At 39.9% G+C, this 24,708-nt stretch overlaps 1 protein-coding gene across 5 annotated transcripts in view; it reads right to left on the reverse strand.

Moving 5' to 3' along the window:
* The window catches only part of TNRC6A (trinucleotide repeat containing adaptor 6A), a 77,843-nt gene that overhangs the window by 2,878 nt on the left and 50,257 nt on the right, over nt 1-24,708 (reverse strand). For 3 of the 5 annotated variants that reach the window (XM_077827523.1, XM_077827521.1, XM_077827524.1), the window contains 15 exons: nt 18,779-21,370; nt 17,677-17,841; nt 17,061-17,236; nt 16,627-16,716; nt 16,183-16,234; nt 13,854-13,996; nt 13,039-13,176; nt 11,703-11,831; nt 11,524-11,601; nt 11,056-11,266; nt 6,696-6,827; nt 4,291-4,449; nt 3,766-3,906; nt 1,860-1,967; nt 399-620 (listed from right to left, as the gene is read on the reverse strand). In XM_077827523.1, the coding sequence (XP_077683649.1) occupies nt 399-620; nt 1,860-1,967; nt 3,766-3,906; nt 4,291-4,449; nt 6,696-6,827; nt 11,056-11,266; nt 11,524-11,601; nt 11,703-11,831; nt 13,039-13,176; nt 13,854-13,996; nt 16,183-16,234; nt 16,627-16,716; nt 17,061-17,236; nt 17,677-17,841; nt 18,779-21,370 (4,536 nt within the window). The remainder of the gene's footprint in view (nt 1-398; nt 621-1,859; nt 1,968-3,765; nt 3,907-4,290; nt 4,450-6,695; nt 6,828-11,055; nt 11,267-11,523; nt 11,602-11,702; nt 11,832-13,038; nt 13,177-13,853; nt 13,997-16,182; nt 16,235-16,626; nt 16,717-17,060; nt 17,237-17,676; nt 17,842-18,778; nt 21,371-24,708) is intronic. The other 2 variants (XM_077827525.1, XM_077827522.1) reach the window with 2 other exon arrangements.

Genomic DNA, 24,708 nt, shown 5'->3' on the forward strand with positions numbered 1-24,708 from the left:
TGTAACAGTTCAGAGGGGCTCTTTCACATGTTTAAAGAGGCACTGCACTGCCAGCATCCAATTTGTTGCTCTATAAACTATTTTGTGAAAGGAGCTCAGCAAACAACTCCATGCGGTTTTATAAATATGGTAAATTAGACTGCACAACTTGATAAAGAGCTGGAAGCTAAGAAAGTCTACAAGTCAGAATGAACATAAAACACAATTAATATTTCTGCCATGTGCAATATTTCAAAGAAAATCCAGAGAGTCAACTTTGTACATTAATGATTCTTCAGAAATGCAGTTTTCTTAGGAAATAGGAACGGATTTCTGTTCTTGGAGTGATATCTCTACAATGCTCGAGTTACATTTCTGATTGAAATCACAGCCCAGAAACTGCCTAGTTTAGCTCTTACCAGGGGTATATCTGGCATCAGAATTTCCCCATCCTCCACCCAAACGAAGGGAGTTATCCCATGTGGACAAAGGTGGTTTCTGGCCTGTCAGCCCTGGTGGTGGACGGGATGGAGCAGTGATGCTTTTAGGTGGCAAAGGGACCTTCCACAGCTCATGAGCCAGAGAGGTGTTAGTGACTGAACCAGGAGACCACGTTGATTTGGAATCACTGTTTCTGGCTACTAAAAGAAAGATGAAAAGCAATGACAGTTTTCATACAGGATTTAGTCATAACATTTCTAGGACTGCCAGTCACTACAAAGAATCATGCACTGGTACGAGATGCGAAGGGAAGCTGTGGTATTACCATCGCTAGCAATTCTCAGAGATGAGCCATAAACAGGCTTAGCAGAATTTGGTTTTTTGGAAGAATTCGATTTTTTATAATTTCAATGGATATCAATGATTATTTTTAAGCATTTTTATATTTTATTCTATTTAAATTTTCAGTTTTGGAAAATTACAGGGTCAGAAAATTATTTAATGATAGTAATGTTCAAAAAGTTAAAAGCTTTATAACCATTAATACACATTGTCAGCATCATATGTCAAAAAAGAGAATGTAAATAGCATTAAGTCAAACTAACAAGTTTTCACGCAGCATTTCTCTTACTACTTTCCATATCTGCAGATTTCGATACAAGTATTTTTTTTGGGTCAGTTTGTGTCTGTGTGGAAAAATTAAAGTTTATTGGCATTTCCTAATAAAAATCCAAGCCTGCCAAGCCTAACTATAGAGAAATGGCTACTGATGAACTGGAGATGCTGTATGAATCTCTGAAACTTATTTTGAGGTAAATAGGAAACATTAACAAAAACGACCTTAGAGGTTCCATTCAATCCTTGTCTCTGTGGATCTGCACATATTTTGGGACGCTTTTCCTCACAGCATGTGACTAAGCGTTTATCCATTTTCCCATTTTCATAGACTAGCAAGCAGCCATTATAACTACACAGCTATTTCTCCTCCTCTCAAACACCTTTCTGCACGTTTATTGTATCGAACTGAATGTGGGGAACATAAACAGGTAGTTAGTTTATGCCACTGTCCACCACAAACCTCTCCCTTTTTAGTTTAATGATAAATATCTGAAATTCTTCCAAAACTTCATAGCTTAGATTAAGAGACAAGGAGTGAACCAAGGTCCCCTTGACGGTCAACCTGAACTTCATACTTCATGGGTATAAGATTGACTTGGCATTTGTGGAAGTATTTCAAAATTCATAAGGCTTCAAAATTCTGCTAAAAATTGCTCAATTAAAGTAAAACCAGAAGTCACCATCCTGGAAATTAGCGATGATGTCATTGAGAGGAAGCCTTCCTTATTACTTTTAATTACTATTCAGTGCTTCAGTGACCAGCGCAGAGGGCAGGCAAAGCGAGGGCGGGCTCTGAACTTTGAGCAATACAGAGGCCTTACCTGAAGTGCTTTGTGCTGTACTGCTGAGGGAAACACTGTAGTTGGAGGCACGAATGGATGACCAGGCACTAGTTGAAGGCAGCGCGGTGTTCAAAGATGAGGATGACCCTATTAAAAACGTAAATTACACAAAAAATAGTCCTCTCAGTGAAAAGGCAACAAGAACTGAAGGCATGAATCATAAATCCAGGCACATGTGCCTTAATGTTGCCAGACTAGAGAATGTTGCCATTCCATTCAGCCCTCTCCCCCTAGTGAACAGAGTGGCAAGTGCTTTGAATACCCAAGCGCTCAGCACCTAGAAGTTACTGTAACAAGAAAATATAGTTCCATTACTATAACCACAGCTTGATATAGCCTTGGGATTGCAATGCTGCCAGGTTTTGCTTCCCCGCATGTTCAAATAATTGCTTCTCAGCGCCCTGTAAAGGGCTAATAACATGTATAATTACTTGCTAGCATTCTCTGCATATTGTACTCCTGAGGGAATTCTGCACCAAAAAAATTAAAATTCTGCGCCACAAAATTAAAAATTTTGCGCACAATATTTTAAAGTTCTGTAAAATTCTGCAAATTTTATTTGTCAATAAATAAATGTGACTCCAGCATGGCAGTGAGGACCACTGGCTGCACTGAGGTGGGAGATCACCTTGAAGCCCCCACATCCCCCAGTACAAAGACTCAACAGTGAGGCTGCACCTGACCTTGACACATCAGGTGCGGGTGGGCAGGCTCAACTCAGGAGAATCGACATGTGTGGGGATCCAGGTGTGGAGTGAGAGGTTTCTGCGTGGGGCAATCTGGGTGCGGGCGGCTTAGTAGGGGGATCTGGATGCACAGAGGCTTGTTGGGGTGTTCCGGGTGCAGGGACAATGGGATCTGCAGGGGATCCAGGTGAAGGTGGTTGAGGCGCTCAGGAGGGGTGTGTGGGTGTGGGGAGATGGGGCTCGGGGGGGCTCAGTGGGGTGGTCCGGGTGCTGGGGCTTGATGTGGTGGGGATCCAAGTGCAGCTGGTTGGGGATCAGTGGGGTGGGGGGCTCATTGGAGGGGTCCAGGTGTAGGGTCATAGGGCTTGTCAGGGTGAGGGTTCAATTGGCCTGCTTACTGGGGGAGCCCCAGTTGCTCTTGAGAGGATGCTGCATGCCAGGCTCCCGCTTTCCCCCACGATTCCGCTGTTCCCTTTTCTTCTCCACCCCCTGCCCTATTCCACTCCCCATTCCTTCCCCACTGCTTCTTCCTCCCTTCACCCCCCCTTCATAGAATTATAGAAGATTAGGGTTGTAAGAGACCTCAGGAGGTCATCTAGTCCAACCCCTTGCTCAAAGCAGCACTAACCTTCCCTCATTTCCCCCACCCCCACCATGGGCATTTACTGTTGAACAGAATAGAAAACAGGAAGGCTCCCAGCACACAGAAGGGGAGCCTGACTGGCACTAGGACCCAGGAGGTGGCATTCAGCTGCAGAATCAACTGAGCTGAGACACAGCCTCCTTCAGCTGGGCAGCTCTGCGCTGGCATGAGCGTGGCAGTGGCATATAACCCCGTGTGCCCCCCCCATGCCTTGCCTGTTTGGAGGGGGCAATCTCCCTCAAAAACTGCACCCAAGGTCACCTCTGTTCTTCCCCCACCAGCAGCTTCCCTTTGCTTCCCTGCTGTTTTCTGCGGGGAAACACAGGAAATTTGCAGTGGGTGGGGCATTTTCTGCAGTTGTGCAGTCCTGCAGAATCCCTCCAGGAGTAATATTGTTACCCTGCACCCAGAAACTCTGCTGCATCCACAGGATATTCTTCTAGCCATGAAACCTGTACTGTAACAAATGTTAAATGAGAATCTAGGGAAGTGGCAATCCTCATCCTTCAACAAAATGTCTCTCCAGGTAGTTGGATCGTGATCCACTTATACATACCACTGTTCCTGTCCCTGAGGTGGTCAACTTCCCGCACAGTATTAATTGAAAGATTGTTTATGACACTGCCAGGAGTGACGTAAGGGTCAGTTTCAGGGTCGATGTTTGGATAACCTTTCCATGGCTCACCAGGACGAAATTCTAGGAATAAAGATTGGGGGGGAGGTGGGGGGTGGGGAAAGAACCTTGAGATATGAAGTTGGCTTATTTCCTTTTACAGGCAATTCCTGTCTAAGCCCTATAAACTCTTACTCATGACCTACATGCCCAAGTATCTAAGCTCCTAATTTATTCTCTCAATTTAATTCCCTCACTCCTACTTTTTTGCACCTCTGTCGCCAGGGCAAAATTTCCAAGCACGGGGAAGTTCCATATATGACAAAGTCATTGACAAGACAGACCTCAATAAGATCCCATTAAACGCATGGCCACAATGATTTTTACTTCTAATGCCTGACAAACACAGAACAAACATTACTGAATAGATACAAGGCACACAATGAGTTAATTAATGCCAAATTTTACCTGGTGGCCAGTTAACACTGCTAGAGCCATTAGGCGATTTGGCACGTGGCCAGCCATCTCCAACAGATCCAGGAGGACTGGCTGGTGAATTACTGCTGTTCAAAAAGTCATATGGAACAAATGGGGAATCTTCCAGCCTAAAACCACTTGAAATAGCACCTATTAAAGAAAACAGGATCATCAAATATTCTTCTCAACTGACCTCACAGAACCACAAACCTCATCCCTTGCATATGTGGCATATTCATATCAAACACAGCTGAAAAGGTTTACTGGGTCAGATTTTAGTTCCCAATTGAGTCATTTCAAACTTGCAGTGGGCACAGTGTATTTAAGTCTGAGCAGTAGAAATGGAACATCTGCAATTTTTTTTCCTACTAAAAATGTGCTCCTGGTGATTTTCCAGGTCACGAGAAGCTGGTCATTAATAATCAGATCAATAATCTCAAACTCCTGGTGTTTTATCTGTTTGTAGTTCTTACCGACACAAAGACAGACATGGACATGGCAAGGTCTTCAGCACTCTAGTGTGGAAGTGAAGTGGCTGTTAAAACCATGGCTCTCAGTGGAGACTCTGTAGGTTCCCCTCTTTTCCACTATTGAAGGTCTCATGAACTGCCCCATTAACTGGCACGAAGGAACTATTATTCACCACCACACTAAATAAAATGTAACACTCATATGCCAAAAGGAAACAACAGCTACCAGAAAATCTAAAGTTTGTAAATGAACATGAATTTTCAAATGAAATAGGAGAATCAGATTTTCTAGGTTACTGTGTGCTTCATCCCCAAAATGAAAATCTTTCTGGACTGAATTCTAATAGATTGTATCGGAGGTAACATGGTTCCTTACATATACTTATTACTAATACAAGCCCTGTAAATAACAAATGCAAATAATTAATTACAAAGTAGTTTAGTAGCAATGTATAGCAATTAGCTTAATACTACTCTGTATTTAAAGTATGTTGTCAAATCTAAGAAGAATTCAAATCCTGCATGTAAATCCATGAATAAGTCTATGGTCTAAAAGAGAAGAACCCCCCTTGATCCATTTGCAAAGTGCAAAGAGTACCTCTGCATACTCAGTTTCCAAAAAGCTGTGCTAACTATGTAGTAAATTCATTGACAAAGGTGTTTTGTGGGTTTTAGCTTTTTAAATAAACCTGCTGGCTAACAGCATCTGGCACAGAACAATGACAGAACTGACAGGGCAACTAAAATGTTAATCAGCTTTTTGATAATGCTCACAAAGGTGGGAGAACTCCAGGAAGCATGGTTGTAGACCTCAATAAACCTTAAGTTATGTCACTGTCACTATTAGCAAACAAATGAACAGATATAATTGTCACCACAAAGTTATTTCTGAAGTAATGATAACTTCCCCGGATATATGTATCTTCTATAGGCCCACAGCAGGGTCAGAACCATCAGGTTTCTAACATTGAGGTAACTCTTGTTTCTTAAGAAACTCAGGTAAGAGCAGCACATCTACTGGCATGTATAGATGATGATTAGCTTTCAGAACAAACAAGTGCAGTACCAGGATAACCCCACCAGATGTTTAGGGCAGTGAGGACTTTCCATAGTGTTAAAGCAGCTGACAAATCTAAACATACAACTAATGCAGCCCCAGAACTGAATTGCAATGAGAGACCATGTGAGGCATTTTATAAGTATTCATCTAGAGACTGTACGTCAAGTTTCAATCAGATGAGATTTCAGGTGATTTAAACATTGTTAAAATGCCAACTGAGTCTTGATTACAGAGTCACAGCACTGATTTGTGTTGTAGATTTGTTTGTTTGCTTATTCTAACATAGGGTATAGTAACCCTATTTTTCTACCCTTTACAAACACTCTGCATTTATATGTACATACACATTCTCAATCCAAACCTAAAAACAAAAGGTAAGACACGAAGACAAAGCATACATTTGTGGAGTTAATCCTATTGTAAACTATGATTAGATTAACACACTGGGTTGAGTTTCAAAAATTTTAAAAGCTGAAGAAATGTAAGCCTTTGTTTTAAAATAAATAATGAAGTGTTCCAATCCAGATTAAGGTAGGAACTAGTATTCATGGCCACACTTTAAAAACAGGCCTTTTTTCCAGTTTCAATGAAGTTTTAAAAAAGTTATCCTTCCACGCATCAAAGCTAGTCATACATCAAAAGACGACTGGCTGGTGCTGAAGATACATAGCAAGTTTTAGTCTAAAACAACATTTTAGGACTAATAGAAATTCTGACAGAACATAACTACATGCAACCTTAGCAATGGGACCCCAGTATACTCCAAAACATAGGGAATGGACGTTTCATATGCACACAGACCTTGAAAAGTTTTGTCTGATTCGTATGTAACGTCAGTGTTCTCACTAACAATGTGTTTAACATACCATGTTTGCTGGAGTTTTGATCCAATGAGGTGTTAACAGAAATGCTGTCCACCGTTGTCCATTTCCTCAGTCGTGATTGCGGCTCCTTAATACTGCTCATATCCATGTTTACATTCAAGTTTGAGTTCATTCCTAGAAATACATTGGTTTATGAAATAGAGATACGATACTTTTTGTTTGCTAACTGCCATGGTTTTCCTAATTACCCTTTAAGACAACATTGCTTTGGTCTGCTTGGTTCATGCTTCCAATTCACTATGTTATATTTTAAATGCATTCGAGTACTGAACACAGTGAACTTACTACAGATATAAGCGCAGCAGTGCAAGCACTGAGCTCTTGGCTGATGCCCTCATGCAAAAATGCAAGTGGAAGGAGCCAAAGATGAGATTATGAATTAGACCCATATGAACAATACACACACACACAATATAAGAAGTAAACATTCAAAAAATGAAATACAGAATTTTTTTTCCCCCTAATACTGGTCTCAGATCAGTATAAAAACTTTCAGTCACAAGCAAAGATATTTATTTCAAGTCTCCCTCAGTCCCAAAGGTAGTTTTTGGCGAGTATCTTTGACCTTATCTGTGTAGCAAAGTAGTACTACTATTCGATGAAAAGTCACATTCTAAAGTTGGCATCTTAAGGGACATCTCACTGGGGTCCTATTCAGCAGAAATGATATCTGGGCTCCTCCAGCTGGCGTCTCGGTCCCGGGCCTGGCTGAGCTAGTCATAGGATACTTGGCAAGGAGATGCACAGGCATCGCTGTTTTTTTGTTCACATTTATCCATTTGTCCACAAACAACATTAATCCTGATTCAATACGAAACAAAAACAACCCACTTCCCCCAACCCGTGCTCTTTGCACGTTCTATGGAAGCAGTCTGGATTTGGAGCTAGAGTATAAATGGGGCACAGTCTGCCAAACCAGAATCATGGAAACTATCTGAACTGCCACTGTAACATTCGTGTATGGGAACCCAGTACTTAGTACTCAAGCTTAATGAACACACTGTATCAACTCTGGCATTCTACACTCACTCCAGTTCCTTCAGGGTACGATCTGGCAAAGTCACAGGGTGATAATCTGAACAGTGAAGAGACAGCAGCCAAAGGTAGTTTAAAGAGTCTGAAGGCGATCCTTCTGATGCTGAGTGAAGTGGCAGAGACCTCACGGTCCATTACAAAGTATAACTCTGGAAACTTAAGGGGCATTTTGCCATCAGATCTCTATTTACAGTTTGCTTCATTCCTGTAAATCCTGCACATGGACCATGGGGTACCATTTTCATATACAGCTAAAGAGTCACAGGATTTCATGATTCATTTTACTGGCCTACTCACTTTCACTAGGAACTAGTCAAAGTTATTTCACTAGGAAAAGTTAAAGTTTGATACTGCATTCTTTTCTCAGGCCAACTTTTGCTGCCCTATGTATGGTCTCCAAAGAGAGCCCACAAGTAGATGCTGATGCCAGACAGGCTACCACTACTCTGCAGCACCCTTTAGGGAGCTTCCCAGCAAATGTTTCACTAAACTGATAGGTGAACAGATGCAACATCCAAGATTCTGCAAATGTCAGACAACCGTCAGATCTGAAACAGTAGAAAGGAGAATAAAAATACGCCAGTGCTTGACCCCTCTATCTTGGGTTCTTTGCAAAGCAGTTGTGGGAAACACAATTGGTGCTCATTTCACATCAGTGATCTCTGCACCCTTTGCTTCAGCTCCAAAGAAGCTAGTGCAGAGGAGTCCACTGAAGTCTCCACACAGGGTATGACGAGGATCAGAGACTGGAAAATGGCCACAGCCAGCTCATAAAGGGGGATTCCATCTTGTGTACAGGAAAGTCTGCATGGGCCAAGTCCCATTATTTGATCTATGTGCAATGGAGAATGAATTTCACCCTCAGTACATGATCAGTCTGGACCTGACCTCAGCAAGTCATCATGTAAGCCACCGTACATATTTGAAAAGCTCCCATGATCATGTTCTTGGGAAATGCATAGTATTTCTCTACAAAAGGAAGAAGATATATCCATAGCAGAGGAAATATTTTTAAGACTAATAGGATCAGGCTATGGGAGGGTGAGATATAGAAAAACTGAATTTCTACTGAAAAAGAGCCCTACCTTGACGCACACAGATTTAATTCACTTATCTACAGTGTAGGGAGAGGCTGTCCTGCTCTGAATGCCAAAAGAAGCCCCCTATAATGCTGCAAAAGTATAAGCAGGAAATATAGCAACCTTTAGGAAGAGGTTTCAGAGTAGCAGCCGTGTTAGTCTGTATTTGCAAAAAGAAAAGGAGGACTTGTGGCACCTTAGAGACTAACGAATTTATTTGAGCATAAGCTTTTGTGAGCTACAGCTCACTTCATCGGATGCATTCAGTGGAGATGAGAGTATCCAGTTTTGAGAGCTCATTCTTAATCTTTCCCTGTTTTCTGTAGAGGATGTTGATCAGGTGGTTCCGCAGTTTCTTTGAGAGCACGTGGCACAAGCTATCAGCATAGTCTGTGTGGTATGTAGATTGTAATGGATTTTTTACCTTCAGTCCTTTTGGTATGATGTCCATCTGTTTGCATTTGGAAAGGAAGATGACGTCTGTCTGTATCTGTATGAGTTTTTTCATGAAGTTGATACATTTCCACTCCTTAAGGCTAAATTCAGTGCCTTGCATAATGACAGGTTTCAGAGTAGCAGCCGAATGCACTGCATGCATCCGATGAAGCGAGCTGTAGCTCTCAAAAGCTTACGCTCAAATAAATTTGTTAGTTTCTAAGGTGCCACAAGTACTCCTTTTCTTTAGGAAAAGAACTCTCCAATTTTGGTTCTTCCTCACACTGTAACACTACTGCAGTCTGCTGCTAGGGATTGCCACCATCTATCTTACTGACTCAGTTCTTCACTGATAAGTTTAGTTTGTTCCAGCAACCTAATAATATTCTTATGCTTTAACTTTCACTTGTGACCTGGATTCTCCTACACTTTTGATTTTATAATTTATATAGTGTTAATTCAAAGTATCTCACAACAATTTTACACACACTATTGTCACCCACCAGGGACCTGGAGTTAACCCTGCAAGTGAAACAACATCTGTTTAACAATGTACAGCAACATTACACAACAGTTTAAACCAAGGAGTGAAGAATGCTATATCCAGTTGAAACAGCAAGGGGAATTCAAGGTTGGCAAGATGTAATTACCCGATTTGGAATCTGGTAGGAGATCAGCATTATATATCCCTACCCTTGCAAGAAGTGCCATGGAATTGTTAATGACCACCAGTGGGCCACATATTTACATATCCTCTTAATTAGCTACCAAGAAGCTGGATCTGGACACCAACCAACAGCACCTATTAAGCAGCAGCTTAGGTTTCAGTCTGGCCACAAGCAAAGTGCCAGGGGGCTACATGCAGTGTAGCAGCATGGCCTGCACTAATCTACTTGCACCACATCATTCAATCTCTAAAGCAAGGGGATTTCGGCAGCAGAGTCTGTTAAAAAAATATTTTTTTTCCTACAGAGTAGAACAACATGAATGCAAAGGAGACTAGCTCAACATAAGCAGCAGGACTAGAGAGATGTGCGAGCAAAGCAAACTGGGCAGGGAAGGAGGGATAAACAGGGAATACCAATTTTAGGAAATATTAAAAAAGTAATCAGAAGGGACCTAAGGAAGGAAAAATATACAAGCCTGGAATTTCTGAAGTGGAAATTGGATAGAAGCCTGAAAGTGTAGAAAAAAGGGGAGAGAAAAAGGACATGATGTTTGCAATTATAAAAAAATTAATTTGTTTTGCCTACAGTGATAGAAGTATTCTGAGTTCAGAGCTAATGTTTTTTTATGTAATTAAAGCAGCTGGATAAAACTTTTACAAGTTAGCAAAATGGTATTTGCTATCTATGTAATTCCAAAACCAGGGAAGACATTTTAATAGCTAGAGAAATAAGACCTTTCATGTGGGTTCCTCACACGGATACTGGAGTCACAATTATGTACTTAGGATTTTATGTCAGCAGCTCTGGACCCGCAGGGTCAGAAAGACAAATACAAGGAGACAGACATTGCAAAGAACTGAAAGCATTTTGCACTGTAACACAGACTTATTCACCGTTGGAGATGGTATGAGTTTGATTGGCCAAATTCTTTCCTGAACAGAGACAACAGGATGAGTCCAATAGAAGAGGCTGCTGCTCTTCGTGACAGAGAAGTACTAACAGGATACAAAACAGGTTTGTTCCCAGAGGGGAAAAAGCCAAAGAAAAGGGTAAAAGGGAAGGTTGTGCATCCGGTGACACACAAGCATCAGTTAACTGCACTAGACTAGCGATGGAGAAACTCACCTATAGGGAAGCTGCTGAATGCATTTATTGGTGATGGCCCTTTCTGCAGCTCAGGAGTAGCATGGGGTATGACATTCTCAAGGAAAGATTTCATGGCAGGCTGATGGAGTGGCTGCTGTTGAGATGGTGGAGTCTGCTGCTTCATTAACAGGTTTGGATCAAGCTGACGGGACTGTTGCATCATCTGTTGCTGCATACTAAGAGATCGACCCTTAACAAAAATCCACATCAGTCATGAAATAAATGGGGGGTGGAGGGGAATATCACATTTGGCAAGAGCAGATAAATACACTAATGCATTTTCCTTTGTATATTTTAGCTCAGCAAAATCCATCACTAAGGTTAAAGTGCATTCCATCCTGTGGTTCAAGCACCAGGAAAGTCTCACTTTCAACAAACAATTGCAACAAACAATTCTCTCAAGACAGTTTAAAAAAAATTTTTTTTAAAGCTGGTCTAAGATTGTACCTGCTGTTCCTGCTGTTGACGACCACTAGAAGGCATGCTTCTCTGATTCTGCGCTTTTTGCTGCTGAGCCAACAACCGCTAAGAAACAGAACGTTTTTATGAAGGGGCACAGTTCAGATAAAGTTTTTGATCAGACTTTAAAGTTTAAAAAAATAGAATGAGTAGGTTGTTTTGCTTACTTGTAACTGGGAGATCTGAGAAAGCTGGTTCAACTGGGATAGTTGATTCAACATGGCTACCTGCTGTGGGCCAAAAAGTGGACTCAGGCCACCGTTGTTTGGTGCATACTTCAGTAAGGATACTGGAACCTGTAAAATGGGCCATATTATAGCATACGGGGTTTGACAGAACATGAACCATGACAATCTATAGTTGTACACTGGTAGATTGACAGTAACCTATGCAGTTAACCAAAAGTAAGATAGGCAGTTATACAGCACAACCATCAGGTCAACAAGAATTCAATGCTCTGAAAGTGTGAAATATGCTCCCCTATAAAAATAATTAGAAGATAAATATAGTAAAATATCAGACACAGACACTAGTAAACGCAAAAAAATAAAGTAAAACATTACATTTTCACAACGGAAGGCACAAAAGTCTGGAAAAGCATGATTTAGGGTTCCGACACCAATTTTAACTCAACTGTGTTGCAAACCCTGCTTGCTTAATGCTACGTACTGAAGAGAGATCTTAAGTTCAGGATCTAAGAAAAACAAACAGAAAAGACTACACATGTGCAATGCCACGGAGTAAGCAACACTGTCAGAGCTCTAAGTTGTAATTTTGATTGTGTGTGTAGCATTGGAACATGTAGGTTACTGCCCCCGACTTCTGATTTTGAAAGAAACATTAGTGGAACACAGATGGGTCTCTGTCACCAGGAACGGCATCCTATCCGAATGCTCTAGGAAGTGTGCACTCAGAACTTCACTTCAGAGACTCCTGTAATGCTGCACCAGTGCTTCTGTGGAGTCCCTTCTACTCTCCACACAGGCAAGGAACTCGGGGTTCGGCTTCAGGACATCCTCTGTAACTGGGAGAGTATAGGTAGGGAGAAAAGCGCGCTTCGGAGAGTTAGCTACAGGGCGGGAGGATCCAGGTTAAAGTCAGGGATGCTGCTGTCAGCATTACAGGAAAATCAAGCACATGCAGGTCACATCTAACGTCCTGCCAATTTAAGGATGTTTCCTATGGCTTATTTTCAGCCTCGCATTTTCAGATATTTACAAATATTTTTAAACCGTTTTTCCCCAGATCCAGCAAAGATTGTGTTGTTCACTACGAACTGACTTTTTGGGTTGAGAGAAATTTTGGGTTGAGAGAAACGTTTATTATGCCATAAACCTCAGTAAATGAATGGATAGAATTTGCTCCAAATTATAAGTAATTTTTCAACCGAGACCAAGTATAAACAGTTGTACTCCCCCACTGGAATGTTTTGGAAACTGCGGATGACTGACAGTAAGGGAATTCGGTCATGTTAACAACAGTGGGTGCTCTGTCTTGTATTACCTGAGGGGTGAGTAATGGAGGAGGCACTTGAGCACGTGAGTTAGGCTGGGAAGAATTAAGAGGTTGTGCTGGGGGCTGCTGCATGCTCCTGGGCTGTGCTGCTACGTTACCAACACCAAACACACTGGGATTGCCATTCTGGAAAGAGAAAGACGCATTCGTGATAATACCCCTCTTCTGCAGCTTCCCCCACCCCTATGTATTCAGAATTAGAATTTAATGGTCTATCAGCCAAAACAGTAGTTGAGATGCTATTTCAAAGGAATAAAACGCTCTCATCAAGTAACATGCCAAGGATATGCACATGGCCTTACCTGTCTAACAGAACTCAAGTTGTGCATACCCAGCCCTGCTAGGGAGCCAAGGGCTTGGTTAGGTAGTGCACTATTTGAAGGGGGAAGCTTCATGTTTTGATTGGAAATAAACTGCATGTTTTGGGACTCGTCTGCTACAATGCCATCCTGATTGGACAGACAAACAGATGCGCAACAACCAGCCAGCAAGCAAGCAGAAGGGAGAAACCATTGCCAGGAACAGAAGGGAAGAGTCACATGACAGTCCAGCATCAACAGGAAACAGGCAGAAAACAAAAAAGACCAGATTAGTGTTATCTGCACTGCAAGTAGAAGAAGAGTGCTATATAAGTGCTTAGTATTGATAAATAAGTTAAAAGGACAAAACAAGTTTTACAGATTAAAAGTAAAGACCTAATTTATCTCTACACCTAGTACAGAAGCTATGGGACAAATGGATCATAGCTACAGACTGCTGTCTGAATTCACGTTCATCCGGGTTAGAGTTAATCTGTCACTAACCTTATCAAAATAAGGACTGCGATCCATGGAAGACTCTTTGGAAATCTGAGGACGAGAACCAGGGCCCTTTCCTACCACCCGATTGTAATCTCCAACGTTCAGGCCATGCTTATCCAACTCTATTCGTTTATCTTGTAATATTCCTAATAAGGTGAAGAAAGAAAGGCAATGAAGTTGAAGAGTCCAATTAGTTGCTCAAATACTTAATAAATAAGTATGTACTATTCTATCACTGCTCTAAACGAGGCACTACTGAATAAGATGTTTGAATGATTTTAAACACCATTTTTCTTGTTTTGCCTTACAGTGCAAAAAATACTATGACGACTGCTATACGAGATTGCCACAGGACTGATTAAACAGATTTTACTGGTCTTCAGACAAAACTGACGGCATTGTTTTTGTGGAGAACATGGCAAGTCTCACACGGTGTTTGAAGTTTGTATTTCCAGATGTTAACCACACATTCTTAATACTAGCAGTAAAAATTTTCCTGATTTGCAGTTACATTTACCATCTTCCTTCTATTTGGATGAGAAAATTCCATAAATCCTTTAACAAGTACTTCATTCAGTTACAAAAATCCTTTAAAGAAACAATAGATAAAAATTATTTAAGATATCTTATCTGCATATACTAGTGCCACACTGGATAATTAAACCAGAAAAATTTAAAAATCCAATTTACTTTTCAAAATTTAAGAGTGGCCATACTGGGTCAGACCAAAGGTCCATCTAGCCCAGTATCCTGTTTTCCGACAGCGGCCACTGCCAGGTGCCCCAGAGGGAATGAACAGAACAGGTAATCATCAAGTGATCCATCCCCTGTTGAACATTCCCAGCTTCTGGCAAACAAACAGAGGCTAGGGACATCATCACTGCCCATTCTGGCTAATAACCATTGAGGGACCTATCCTCCATGAACTCATCTAGTTCTTTTTAGAACCCTATTATAGTCTTGGCCTTCACAACACCCTCTAGCAATGAGTTCCACAGGTTGACTGTGTGTTGTGTAAAGAAATACTTCCTTATGCTTGTTTTAAACCTGCTGCCTATTAATTTCCTTTGGTGACCTCTAGTTCGTGTGTTATGGGGAGTAAATAACACTTCCTTATTTACTTTCTCCACACCAGTCATGATTTTATAGACCTCTCATATCCCTCCTCAGTCGTCTCTTTGCCAAGCTGAAAAGTCCCAGTCTTATTAATCTCTCCTCATATGGAAGCTGTTCCATACCCCTAATCATTTTTGTTGCCCTTTTCTGAACTTTTTCCATTTCCATCACATTTTTTTTTTTACATTAGGCGACCAGATCTGCATGCACTATGCAAGATGTGGGCGTACCATGGATTTACGTAGAGGCAACATGATATTTTCTGTCTTATTACCTATCCCTTTCCTAATGATTCCCAACATTGTTAGCCTTGGCCGCCGCTGCATATTGCATGGATTTTTGTTTACATTTTGCCTTTTAGCTTATCCAATACAAATTAGCTATTCAGTTTAATTCTCTCTCTCCTACTGCACCATGCAGGGGACTGTAAATTTCAAAAAAAAAAAATGACAACGCAATGATCTTAATAAAAATATTTATAATTTGTTTACAATTTTCCTTACACAATCTAGAGTAAGGACCAAAACTACCTGACCATGTGCAATTCTGAACAAATTCTGCTCATCTTTGAGATGCACTCACAGAATGGTCATCTTGTAACTAGTGGATACTGTTTTTTCCTCCACAAGAGACTTCTACTGTACACCTTTCATTTTCACTCATTATTCAAAGTAATTCTACTATGTTTATTTGCTAGAGAAATCACTCAAACTTACTATGAATAGACCAGTTCCACATAAACAGACTTTCATTAATAAGAGGTTACAGTAAAGATAAATATACTGTAAAATATCCTTAGCATGTAAGATTCTTTTATAGTTAATGAAAACCTCTGAACAGCTAAATTTGTTGTTTGTTTCTAAGAACAAACAAAATGCATTAGTGATTGATGCTGTATCAGAAATCTGTGTTTCCAATAGGAACGAAGTGGTTCCGGAGGAGGCCTAGGTAGGGTTTTAAACTCATAGTTAGGCTCCCATCATGTAAACACTTATGCACATGCATAACTTTACCTTTGAGCAATTCCATTGCCAACACTGGGACTAATTACATATGTCAAGTTTCTCATGTGTGCAAACATTTACATAATCAGAACCTTAGTTTCTTTAGGGGAATGAGAACTTTATTTTTTAGTAACTCATGAGAGGATGCAAACAAAAAGATGTGGAATACAGATTTGATAGTTAAACACAAGACTAATTTGCCTTATGCTTACCTCCAGACATGTCCATCTTATTGCTCGGTATGGTTTCTTCTGGTGATTCTCTCTGAAGTAATAAAATGAATCAGTTTAGTAAGAACCTTTTAAAAAAATTAGAACAGAGGAGATCCAGATACAGTGAGCATTTCATTCAACTCTGCAAGAAAGAATAATCAAACTTCTGACAAAGCAAGTGTGATTTTGCAAGCCTTTTTTTTCCTATTTTCCAACTTCTGTATCGATGAAGTACGACATTTTCAGACACACAAAAAATATTGTACATGCTACTAGAATTAAAACTCAGTAATGTTTATAAGTTTTTCAAACAACAGGTGTTCTTATATTGAAGATCTGAACAGTAAAGGAAAGGAAAAAACAAATCAAAGAAGAAAGGAGTTAATCTAAATCTGAAAATGATTTAATTGAAACAAGGGTATTTATCAAGCCTGACAAACATACCATACTTACTGAAAAACTGAGATTTGTGAATTGCTTAATGAATGGATTTATCCATGTTTCATCTTGTTTATTTCCACCTTTCATTGTTCCCTTAAAAATAAAAGGGATTACTGTGATACTTGAAACAGTCACCAGCACTTAGATTACATTGTAAGAAAGGATTAAATTAAAATGTAAACAAGGATTAAGCCTTCCTACATAATTGTACAACAGAGTTCAACGGGGTCCTTAATACTGACTGGGGCATTTAGAAGCTACTGTAATACAAAAAAAAGCTAAACAAAAAAAACCCCACACCACACAAAATCCCCACACCTACACCTACCCACAAAATAGTTCCGGTGAGAGAGGATTTTAGGAATTACATCCATTTTCTGTCCCTCAGACTTCTCGCATTCTTAAATTCCAGCATCACCTTGTAAAGTCATAATTACCTTTGTAGGCATTTTTTTCATGTACGGTGGCCAATTCAAAGACGGGTTAACTTCTTGGGATGAACTGCTGTTCCACATTCCAATCTCTACATCATCTTCTTCCTCCCAGCTGGTCTGACGACTCCCTGGCAATGACATATCATCACCACACCAACCATCTTGCATAGATTTAGGCCCTGGGTGTAAAGATTTTTCAGTCATGAACTCCCTTTAATGCAAATACATCTTAAGGTTGCCAGACTATATTCAATTGTTAAGTCAAACTATATTATTGTGACAAACCTGATATTCTGCCATAATCTTGTGAATCCAGGGAGATCAAAGGCAACAGAAAAAGAAGTCAACCAACAACGTTTGTTTTAACTTATGTCACTAGTTTAAAAAAAAAGCTGCTAATTTCTCATTATTATTAAAAATACTAATGAAAGTAGAATTTATCTTCAGTACCTAAGATCTGAGAAAGTCACTAGCAAATTTACAGAGCCTACATCTACCTTTTGTATTTATGTAAATGTCAAGATACAAGGCTTTTATATTTGAATTCACAATCAAACTTCTTGGTCACTATTTCACACTTCACCACCTGCATACTCAAAGAAGCTACAAAAGCACATACCAGGTTTACTTGAAGCCTGCTGACCAACAGAAGCATTTCCCCAGCCAGACGTGACTGCTGCATCACTGATGGGCTCTCCCCAGCTAGTACCAGTATCCATGGGTTTACCCCACGCGGACGTTCCATTATCTACAGTAGTGGCAGGAGTAGAAGGCTCTCCCCAACCTATTTAAAGCAGCAGGAGTTATTGGTGAGTTTAACAAGTCTTAAAACATTATGTAAAATGCTGAGGGGTTCTTTACACTCAAAATATAATACAGCACAAATAACTAAAAGCAAGATAAATACACATTTTAAATCAAGTAAAATATTGCAGTTGTAAGATTTTTCATGAGGAAAAGACTAAATATAACACCAGTTCCATACATGAAGACATTACATTTTGATTACAGAGATTTCTCAAATGAGAAGACATTAAACGTCTAAAAACTACACTTCAAATTGAAGGCTTTCCTTTTTTGGATCAGATGCAAATGCAACTGAAAATTACTGGAAGGCAAATACTTTCTTAGATATACTGTGCAAGCTCAACTACCCTTTCCCTCAATCTATTAAGGTCAGAGCTCTTTTTCTGAAGTCCAATCCTGCTATAGCAATATAAAACTCCCAGTGCCTTCCCTCACCAAAAAGTGAACAGCAAAGTGCCCTCCTCACTGTTGGCAATAAAAACTCTGTATTAAGCACACAGGTGAAGTCTTGAGCCTGCACTGTACCTTGCAGACACCTCTTAACACCACTCTGTTTGCTATAGAGGCTTAAAGTTAAAGTTAATTAAAATCTGGAGCTACATACAAAGCAAAAGCGCTTCCCTTTCTGGATGTTGCTTTTTTATTAATTATTATTATTAAATTCTTCCTCTGCACCCTCAGCCACTTAAATGCAGGAGTAGCCTAGCCCTAACTATACCGCTCAAGTTCACTTTTTAAATTTCAGAAAGATTCCTTCAAATAAAATACAAGCACTGAAAACCTATTTGCACCGTTCTCAGTTCTCTGACAAAACTATTCCCTACCTTACAGAAGTTTCTAGTTTCAAACAAAGACCAGAGAAGTGTTTTATAATTGCCCAAGAAAACACAGGTCTAGGCAAAAGGAAGTCTTACCGGAACCACTACTGCCCTCCTTGCTGGACATGGCACTCGAAGGCAGTAGCTGCTGATGTGCCTGTGCTTGCTGGTCTGAACCGCTGCTGCCGTTTGGGACATTTTTATTCCACATATTCACATTTTTGTAGTTGTATTTGCTTGGATCACCCCAAGCAGAAGTTCCATCATCAATTTCCATTTTACGGCGTATTGATTCTGGGGATGGCTCCTCCCATCCTGTGGGTTCCTCTTCCTTCGCTGGACTTGGTATTGGTCCACCCAACCACCCGGAACCTGGTGGTTTATTTGTGGTAGATGGTGCTCCCCAAGATCCAACATCTTGCTGCTTGTTCCAGTCTGGGGAGTTGACTGGCTTTGACGAATCACCCCAACCTTGAGGCTGATTTGATCTGGGAGGTTCTCCCCAGCCCTGACTCGGATTAGACTTTGCAGGCTCATCCCATCCAGAAGCATTATTTGGGTTAGTATTACTATTTCCCCAAGTAACAGAATTTGATTTAGCAGACTCATTCCAACCAGATACTGATCGGTCACTGTCACTACCTCCTGAACTAGATTTCTTAGCCTCACCCCAATGGTTGCTTCTTGAATTTTCTCCCCAGCTGTCATTGGCAGAAATTGCCCAACCCTGGCTGGCTTTTTGTCCATCTACCCATCCCTGTTTGATCTTCTGTGCATCATTCCAAGACGACTTGTCCTCTTTGCCATTTACCCATATTTGATTGCTCTTAACCATTACTGTAGCAGCAGAATCCTCTTCCCACCCCCCTTGACTGTTTGAGCCTTTGGAGTCTCCCCACCTTGTAGCAGACTTTGGATCTCCCCACCCAGATATAGATGAGGTATCATTAACATTAGGGCTAGGTCTCTCCACACATCCCCCTGAGCTGGAAGTCTGTGTCACGGAGCCTCCCCAGGCCTCTGTCCCATTGTCAGTCTTTCTTTCACCTCTTGGCGATGTTTCAGTATCCCAGGCAGTGTTTTGTTTAATTGGAGTCTGTCCCCAACCAGTGTTGGAAAGGACACGTGGATCTAAGTCAGTTCTGCTCACTATGCTTTGGAGTAATGCATGCTGGTCAACTTTTCTTCTCTCTCGGTTCTGTCCTTCTGCAGTGACTTTATCATCATGGCATCCAGTGCTCTCTGTACTACCCTCGCTATCCCCAGTACCTGTTTTGGCCCATACATTGTTCTGCTCAGTTATCTGAGATGCAGCAGAATTCTGGCTATTAAGATCATCCTCTTCAGCAGACTTCCATCCATTTGTAAACTTCCTACTATTTCCATTTACGCTTTCATTGGAATGCTGATTGCTAGGCAGTTTATTCCATTCCCCATTTGAAATGCTAGTGCCAGTGTTTTGTGCAGCGTTGCCCCATCCTCTTCGACTTCCTCCAGAACTCACACCATTTGCGCTTCCCCATGGCATATTTTGGGAGTTGACTGTCCCTCCCTCCCATACCCCTCCTCCTTTATTCCCATTGATTTGAAAATTAGTGCTGCCAGGCCCATTGATGCCAGGCTGCGTTAGAGTTGCATTCACAGTGTCACTATTAGCTTGGCTGTTTGGGTCTGAACATTTGTCTCCAGAGTAATTAGAACCATAGGCAACCCACGTAGTACCATAAGATCCACCATTTTTTGCCTCACCATTGCTAAGATGAGAAGTGGAAGTGCCATTTGTAACTGGAGAGGCCTGAATCGGAGAATGATTCATTGTGCTCACACGCCAGGCCCCAGGCCCTGTATTATTAGGCAGTTCGTTAATCTGTACTGAACCAGCAGAGTTTGGTAAACTAGAGGTCATAAAGTTAGTAGTGTTATTTGGTCCATTCATTTCAGTGTTAAGGTTTTGAGGTTGTCCACTGAATGAAACCTTCCTTGTACCATTCACTTCAGAATCACAATTTTCCTGAAGGCTTGCCCAGGAACCATGGGCTGAACCACCCACTTTAGAGTTAATACTCTGATTGTTAGACTTCTGACCTATGGTACTGCACTGAATATTTGTGCCAGAATTACCACTCCCTACAGACCCTTTCAGGGCATGTCCATTGTTCTCCAATACAGGCCAGGCACCATGGTTGCCATTTGAATTCAAAGTGCTTGGATTTAACCCTCCATTTGATGAAGAGTTTATGGTGCCCCAAGCATTCATTCTATTGTTGCTACTTTCAGATTTGCTGTCAGGAGCATCCACAGAAACTTGACATGTGCTTATTATGGTTCCATGGGATATACCCCATGGCCCATTAATACTTCCATTGCCCACATTATTGCTGTTGCTACCAACCACAAACTTATTTTGAGAACCATGTCCAATGCCATTCCGAACGCTATCGTTTTCACCACCTGTGCTCCCTGAAGCCATTATAACAAGATTTCTCTCTGACCCAGAGCTAGAGGCGGAGTCAGTGTCCATACATTCTGAAGCCAACTCTGGGTCACTGCCTGTGATTGATGGCCATGCTTCTTTGTCAGAACCGTCTACGATAACTTTATCCCAGTTTGTGCTGGAGTCACTATTTGAAGAGACTGGTCCCCAGTGAGAATTTTCATAATGGGATCCTAGACCACTGTGGTTCAGATCTAAAAAGAAAAGGAAAACAAAAAAGTCCTTCTGTAAATTCAAGAATTTTACGACAGTTAACACACACACACACAAAATACAGTAGAACCTCAGAGTTACGAACACCAGAGTTACAAACTGACCAGTCAACCACACACCTCGTTTGGAACCAGAAGTGTGCAATCAGGCAGCAGTAGAGAGATAATTTTATTTTATTTTTTTTTTTTTATATACACACCCCCCCCACCAAATAAAGGGAAAGTTAAAAAAGATTTGACAAGGTAAGGAAACTATTTCTGTGCTTGTTTCATTTAAATTAAGAGGGTTAAAAGCAGCATTTTTTCTTTTGCACAGTAAAGTCTCAAAGTTGTATTAAGTTAGTGTTCAGTTGTAAACTTTTGAAAGAACAACCCAGACTGTTTTGTTCAGAGTTATGAACATTTCAGAGTTATGAACAACCTCCATTCCCGAGGTGTTTGTAACTCTGAAGTTTTACTGCATAAGACAAGTACAGCAATTCAAAGTCAAAGATACTGCACAGATTACGCTAACACTTATCACTGGATGTTATGAAGACATTATTAATATATTAGTTGCCACATATAATACCTAGCAGAACACTTAGCAAGGGCATGGGAAAATATATTCATATATTTGAGGTACGAAATGAAATACGGCATCCCTAATAAACCACAGTTTGGATTGCCATTAAAGTTTGTGTTTTTAAATATTATACTGCTCATGTGTAGAATACTTTATGAAAGGGGCACTACGCCAATAAAAAAAAACCAATCATTAAAGCCTGAAAGTGATATTCTGAAAAGGGAGAATGTTATATATAACAGGAAGTTAAACTGACCTAGAACCACAGACTACTATGCCACAGTAGCCAGGGAAAAGAAGTAAGGAAAGAAACACCATTAAAAAGGACACTGAATAATATATCTTAAGTGACAGGTTATTCAAGGTATTTATTTTTGTACATCATCCTCCATACGTAGAATAAGAAAGTGCTTTACAGGAATTCACTTCAAAGAAAAAGAAAAAGGAAGGTAAAGGTGAGATTTAAAAGGAAGTGGCTTAGTGGCAAGGTTCAATCCATAGAAGACTGCAAAAATTAAGTATACATTCTGTGGAATGAAGAATGAGAGGGGAACTCTACTGTGATATTCAGAATTATAAGGAACAGAGTAAAAGCTAATCAGTCCTTCCCCTGTGGAATTCACTGTTATGGAGTGCAAATCAAGTAGCATGGCTGAATTTGTACCTGTGCAAGTTAAAACATTTTCTCTTTCAGGGTATAAGCTGATCACATGCAGGAACCAAGAAGAAATTCTCCCCAGCTATTTATAAGTATTTCACAGTTGGCTACATGCAGAATAAGGTTTTTAACTTTCTATTAAAAAGTGTCAGACACAGGCTGCTGCCAAAGGCAGAACAGCATACCAAAATGTGTGCATTTTGCCACACATTGGGTCATCCTGAGTTTCTAAAACTCTATTATAGAGTCTTGAACTCATTTTTCTTCCATCAAACCGACAATCTGAACAAAAGTGCTTCCCCACATCAAATATTCTAATTTTTTTTTTGAAGTTTGCTGTAAGTTATATGAAAAACCAACTAACTAATAGCAGGATAGCTATTTGGAAATACAGTACTATGAAAACATGTAATGCTTGAACAATAATATGAAGCAAAATACCAAAACCTAATAGAAGATGAGGAAAAACTCATGTAAATTACTGGCTTAATATTTGTATGAACAGGAAAAAAAGCAGCATAACATTACATTCTCAAATATATTTTGTTCCTGGAGAAAAGGACTTCTCACCATAGTAAGACATTCAGGATTTACTAAGAAAACTGCACACAATTTTCTTTTAAGCTAACACAGTTAATGCCTTTGCTTCAGAACATTCAAAATCTGAATATTCAAACACTTGATAGCTTTATTTACCTGGGTAATTGTTAATTAGCATGCAAATGTTTCTCTGCTAAACATGTATATTTGTTCAGCGGACTTAAACCATCTAGATAAACATGTTCTCCTTTAGATGGTAGTTATGGAAAATGCACAGTTTGTGGATGAACACAGACTATTAGTGCATTTACTAATGTATATTTGACTTAAAAGGGACACAAGCTAATTTCAAACAAATCTCTTGCTTGTTCCACTACCGTCTTAGATCAGCAAGTCTCAAGCGTTCATGATTGGTATTTAGCATGTTTAAAGCATGAACAGCGACTAAGGCACTTTACAGTCAGTCATGAAGACATGACCCCAGCCTCAAAGAATTTACAATTTAAATAGGTAATATAAAACTAGGGAAGAATGGGCAGGGGAATAATTAAAGCAAAGTGATGTAAATTCACTTTCTCTAGCTAACATCTAGTCTAAGTATCAATTTGTAGGCAATAGCACCTTGCATCTAATCTCAAAAATTATGCTGGTTTTCATTAAACACCCCCAAGAAATTTTAACCATTAATACTTATAAATAAAGGTAGAGTATGTACTCCACCACTATTAATATTTCACTCATCTGTTGCAAGTTTTTAATGTGTTTTTAAAAATGACATTTAGAAAAATGGTTACATCTTAAAATACCAACATTACTTATGAGCTTTTCATGCTTCTTTGACATATGCTTTTAAGGACTGGTATACAATTGAAGCATAAATATTGGGTCAGATTTTTATTTTAAAAAATAAAAGCCTTAAGTTTAAAATGACTGCCAAAGCAAAGACCTTATTCCTGCATCTCTCTGCCAATATTTGTGTCACTGAATGTATGACTGAAAATGCTTTGACAAAGGAATTGAATAGCTTTATTTCACTGAAATCTTGCATAACATTTTGAAAGGCAATGACTTTACAGCGATATGAAGGATTTTTTTCTTTGCATTCTACTCAGATGTGAAGTTCAGCAAAAATAATCACTGCAAGACTCGCTAGAGCGCTCTACATAAAGAAGTTTTCTGAGATTGCTCTGAAAAAATATATCTTACTAGTACACATCTTATAAAATACACTTCTGTATTAAAAGTCAACATTAAAAATTCAGGTCTGTGCTCCTTCATAAAAATACCCAGAGCTTGATACTACTTGCTGATAAAAACAGGATAAAAAAAGACTTACTAGTAACCTTAAGGTTTGTTTAGAACATGGTCTTTCTCCACCAATTTATTTTATATGAGCTTTAGAATTAATAGTCAACTATATAGCAAAAGTAGAGATTGCAACATTATGCACCAGCTATCATGTATTTTTAAACTGCAAGAAAGGAGTAGAAAATGTAAAATGAGATCAACTTGCTTAAAAGAAAAGTTTCTTTTCAACTGCTCAGATTCAAAGAACTT

This window comes from Eretmochelys imbricata, chromosome 10 (genome assembly GCF_965152235.1).
Source record: "Eretmochelys imbricata isolate rEreImb1 chromosome 10, rEreImb1.hap1, whole genome shotgun sequence".
In the NCBI taxonomy this organism is placed as follows: domain Eukaryota; kingdom Metazoa; phylum Chordata; order Testudines; family Cheloniidae; genus Eretmochelys; species Eretmochelys imbricata.